Here is a 5526-nt window from a genome sequence, read left to right as displayed (position 1 = left end):
TTCATTATATATTCAATAACTGTTATAAGAACAATGTTACGGTGTATCTAAAAGCATATTTAATTATATTTTAATATTTTGTTATCACCGATGTAAAATCTCTTACATTCAAAATTTATCTTATAAAATTATATTTGAAATAATTTAGATGAAAACAAATAAAAAAAAGTGGAAGCTACAGATGTCAGAACGTCAAGTAGGAGTGTTCTCATTTGAATATCACTTTCTCATCCTAAACTGTCTTGAAAAGTGGCTACATTGGAAAATGAATTTCAAAGTTTGTAAAGAATACAAGACTCTCGCGTTAACAAGTGAATTAAGATAACGCTCAACGATTAATATATATTAAATTTATAAAAATATATAAGTAAGTGTGATATTTAATAAAATTTGATTTAATAATTATTAATATAATTTTATTTATTTTAAAGATAAAAATATTCATAAATATTATATATATATATATATATATATTTAATATTGTATTTAATGTTAATAAATAAAAGTTAAAAATTAATTAAATAATAAAATAATTATATTTTAATATTATTAAAAATTAAGTATAAGAAAGTTTAAATTAACAGAAAAAAATAATATTAAATATCTAAAAGTTAAAAGAAAATAATAAGAAAGTATAAATTAACAGAGAAATTAATAAAAAAAATTAGTATTAAATATCTAAAAATGTTAAAAAGAAATAATTAAAATTTCTATTTAAAACTTAATTATTATTTTTTTCATTTTAATAAAGACTTTAAAACTTTTAAAATTCTTTTTTGTAACAATAATAAATTATTGTCTAAAAAATAAAAAGAAAATTATTTTTATAAAATTTATTATATATATTTATATTATTTTAATCATTATATTTAATTATTTCAATTTTAAATGTAAGAATCATAATATTAAAATATATTTATTATTTCTTAACTAGAGTTCACGAAACTAGTTAGCATAATAGCATTCTCCACGTAAGAATATTTCAGGTCAAAGTTTGTAACAAATACAAGATTATTACATTTTTTGTGTAAAATAACTTTTAATCATGAAACAAACATCATGGCATTATATATAATTATATATAATAATAATAATAATAATAATAATAATAATAGTACGTTGTATAGTGTGGCACAGTGAGAAGATGACAGGCATTGAAGGAGACATCCATAAATTGATAAGTTGGTATGAATAGGAGAGAGAAGAATCGTCAACAACTTGTCTGCTCATTCCGTGCAAGTAAATAATAGACACTTTTATTAACTGCCTCCATTATTCTTTATTTTTAACTTTTAATAATTTTCATTAATTAAAAAAATATTATTTATATAATTTTCAAAAAAACTAATTGACTATTTGGCTGCCGACCTACCCATGCTTTATGCACATGTCATGCCACAAACTTTCAAAGAGATAAAAGATATTTAGCTCACCATTGTAAATCTTCCTCACCTTACTCTTCCTTCTTAGAATGCATTTTAATCATCTAAGGAAAATAAATAACGTATGAAAAATATTATTCTAATTCACTAAACAAAATAAGATATAAAGAAAATGATTTAACGTAATCGTAGCACCGATTAACAAACTTAAATATTATTATATAAGATAAAGTTTAGCTCATTTATACACTATAATTTTTTTTTATAAAATTTCTAACAGGGATATTATTAAAATTATTGTATTATTTAGCTTTAAACTTTAAGATTAGATCATATTAAATTTTGGATGAGATAGCTTTTTTTTAAGTTTAGAGTTTAGAAGTATATTTAACTCATTTTTATCTCAGTAATAGTTTGTTTTAAAAAATAAATAAATTATAATATTAAGTTAAATTATTTTAACTTTTGTTTATGTTCATTCTTTCTTTCTGTTTGTCTAATATATTCTTTTTCTCCTTCATTCGCGCATTTTCTTTTTTATGAGTTAAATCTATAAATACCTTTCAAAAGAAAACCTTTTCTTTGTGCTCAGATAATTCCTATTATAAAGAACGTTTTAATTTAAATTTTAAACCTAATTCCTTCAAGAACCGATCCTTTTATCATGAGATGACGTAGGCATACCTTGTCTTTTTCATTTGATTTGGTCTGAAGAAGAAAATTTGGATTACTTCTTTAGTTTTAAGACTGATTCAGTCATACGTTTTGAAATATATGAATATGGAGTAATGATATATGCCATCAGAAGTAGGAAGAATTTGGATTTAGAATTTTTGGTTCATAAAATAGTTGCGATCTTTTCTTTATTGTCATTTGTCAAAATTAATAACATCAATTTTAATTAACTACTTAAGGTTGTGATCAATGAGTTCAAATAGTTGACTCCAGAATTTTCCATGGCCACCCTGGTTCGTCTAATCTAATCCCATGTTTTCATACATTCTCAAGGTGTTCTATTTCTCTCTCTCTCTCACACACAGACACAACACACCTGCTCCGGTTTAAGTGTTCAAAACCTTTCATCTTTTTTACTTAATCACTCTTCTCTCTTCCATTCATGACTCGAGCCTGTGCTTCTTCATGCTAAAAACATGATCAGACACAAGCTGAAGCACACACACCCTCTTGCACCACTTGTATGGATTATTCTCTTTGCAAACTTCACATGTGCCATTGATTTCGTCTTCAATGGCTTCAACTCTTCTGAAGTATTGCTTTTCGGAAACGCCACCATCGATTCTCGAATTCTAACACTAACGCATCATCAAACTTTCTCCATCGGTCGTGCCTTGTACAAGGAAAAAATTCCCACCAAGAAACCAAATTCTTCTTTTGTGTACCCTTTCTCCACCTCTTTCATCTTTGCCATGGCACCTTATGAAGACACTCTGCCGGGGCATGGCTTGGTTTTCATCTTTACGCCTGTCACGGGCATCCAAGGCACAAGTTCTGCGCAACACCTTGGTCTGTTCAACCTCACCAACAACGGAAACTCGAACAACCATGTGCTTGGTGTTGAGTTCGATGTGTTCATGAACCAAGAGTTCGATGACATCAACGACAATCATGTGGGGATTGACATAAACTCTCTCAAGTCTTCTGTTTCCAATGATTCCGGGTATTGGCAAGATGACGGTGACAAGTCCTTTAAGGAATTGACGCTTAACAGCGGTGAGAATTACCAAGTTTGGATTGACTATGAAGATTCTTGGATGAATGTTACCATGGCACCGGTGGGTAGGAAAAGGCCCAGTAGGCCTTTGTTGAATGTTTCTCTCAACTTATCTCAGGTTTTTGAGGATGAAATGTTCCTTGGGTTTACTAGCGCCACTGGTCAATTAGTTGAGAGTCACAAGATTTTGGGGTGGAGTTTCAGCAATGAGAATATTTCGTTGAGTGATGAACTTATTACTACCGGATTACCGTCTTTCGTTCTTCCAAAGGACTCAATTTTGAAGTCCAAGGGATTTGTTGCAGGTTTTACTGTTGGAGCTTTCTTAGTTATTTGTGTCTTGGTTTTGTTGGCACTGGTTTTGATTCATAGGAAGCGTTTGAGAGAAAGGAAGAGGCAGGAAATGGAAGATTGGGAGTTGGAGTATTGGCCACACAGAATGGTGTATGAGGAAATTGAGGCAGCAACAAAGGGGTTCTCTGAGGAGAATGTGATTGGGGTTGGTGGGAATGGGAAAGTCTACAAGGGTGTTCTAAGAGGAGGGGTGGAGATTGCTGTGAAGCGCATCTCTCATGAAAACGATGGCCTGCGAGAATTTCTTGCTGAAGTTTCAAGCCTTGGGAGACTGAAGCAAAGGAATTTGGTGGGATTGAGAGGTTGGTGCAAGAAAGATGTTGGGAGTTTCTTGTTGGTGTATGACTACATGGAAAATGGTAGCTTGGACAAGAGGGTGTTTGATTGTGATGAGAGGAAGATGTTGAGTTATGAGGATAGGATAAGGATTATCAAAGATGTGGGTTTTGCAGTTTTGTACTTGCACGAGGGGTGGGAAGCTAAGGTTCTGCATAGGGACATCAAGGCCAGCAATGTTCTGCTTGATAAGGATATGAATGGAAGGCTTGGGGATTTTGGGTTAGCCAGAATGCACAGCCATGGTCAAGTTGCTAGCACCACAAAATTGGTTGGAACAGTGGGGTACATGGCTCCCGAAGTGTTCAAGACTGGAAGAGCTTCCACTCAGACAGATGTTTACATGTTTGGCATCTTGATTTTAGAGGTTTTGTGTGGAAGGAGACCTCTAGAAGAAGGTAAGTCACCTTTGGTGGAGTGGGTTTGGCAACTAATGGTTCAAGGGCAACTTGTTTTTGCACTTGATGAGAGATTAAGGACTAAGGGAGAGTTCAGTGAGCAAGAAGTGGAGAGGTTAATGCACTTGGGTTTGCTGTGTGCCTACCCTGAACCAAAGGTCAGGCCCACAATGAGACAAGTGGTGAATGTTCTCGAGGGGAAGAACGATGAAGATGATTCAGAAATTGAGAATATGGATAGTTATTTGCTGCAACAGTTGAAATCAAGGGATATACTGTCTGAGTATTCCCAATATTTTAACTATGCCTCACACCCAACTTTTCAAGATATTGGTAACTCTTCCTCAATGTCTCTCACTTGGTCCGAATCTGTAGTTGAGGGTAGGTGAACCTCTGTCATGAATGACAACTAGGATTTGTTCATTAGCTCGTTGCTGTGTGAAACATAGGATTCATTTTCTGGAGAGGAGTTGGATTCTTTTTACAATAGAATTATACAGAGTCCAATTATATGATTTTTAATTTTTTAGTGTACAGAATGTACCATTTTAGATTTTGATCTGATATGGTATACTTGATTACATGTATTATATATATCAGTATAAGTTAATACTCTGATGCAACTCTTGGCCAAACCAAACTCTATCATGTTTTTATAATTCGTGACACTATTATAGAAGGAATCTGCCTGTTAATTCCTCAAAAGCTATCACAAGACCTTTTGGCTTTTTGGTTAACGTAAGGAAGCAAATAAGAAGGTTGATTTTTCCCATCACATGATTATAGTTAGGTGAGAATTTTGGCAGCAGTTGCTGAATCTGCACCTAATAAGCAAATCTATATTAACATCACCAAGAAACTTAGCATTTTCACTTGTAAGCTGAGAACTCAAATCACAAGAATGTAGTGATTTGTCAACAAAAAAGCATCGCGTGATCTTAGACTTGCCGTAACCTCAAGATTTTGAAGTAGTCACATTTCATTTGCAAATCACAGTGAAATTACCACTCTTCATCTCATTTTTTAAGGAAACACGCCATAAAAATATATCAGATGACACATTTAACGTTTTCAAGTTATAGCTTAGTTTCCACCGAATCAAGTAGATAAAAGGGTGCAGCATGCTATTAGTTTTATGAGTTGAATGACCAAATTTTCCACCCCAGTGGTCCTATACCAGAAAATGTAAGCATCTCCCTTTCTCATTTCACGTGGGACATTATCCAAGCAGCACTCCTTTGCTTTTGGGAAACCGTATGATAATTCCTTTTTCAGAAAACTGGCCAAAGATTTATCTGGGGGCTGGACATTGAACAATTTCATG

The 5526-nt window shown here is 32.6% G+C and overlaps 1 protein-coding gene across 1 annotated transcript; it reads left to right on the top strand.

Moving 5' to 3' along the window:
* Window positions 1–2217: 2217 nt before the first annotated feature.
* On the top strand, window positions 2218–4817 carry LOC114189214 (L-type lectin-domain containing receptor kinase VII.1-like). Its single transcript, XM_028077926.1, has one exon. It carries the CDS (start codon window positions 2534–2536, stop codon window positions 4589–4591), a length of 2058 nt encoding a protein of 685 aa, XP_027933727.1. The 5' UTR covers window positions 2218–2533; the 3' UTR covers window positions 4592–4817.
* Window positions 4818–5526: the final 709 nt, after the last annotated feature.

Source organism: Vigna unguiculata, chromosome 6, assembly GCF_004118075.2.
Source record: "Vigna unguiculata cultivar IT97K-499-35 chromosome 6, ASM411807v1, whole genome shotgun sequence".
Taxonomy (NCBI): domain Eukaryota; kingdom Viridiplantae; phylum Streptophyta; class Magnoliopsida; order Fabales; family Fabaceae; genus Vigna; species Vigna unguiculata.
Note: the sequence above shows the minus strand (reverse complement) of the source record. Positions and strands in the feature narration are given on the sequence as shown.

Bases quoted from the DNA above. Each gene is read 5' to 3' on its own strand.
- LOC114189214 (XM_028077926.1), top strand. From the start codon at position 2,534: ATGATCAGACACAAGCTGAAGCACACACACCCTCTTGCACCACTTGTA.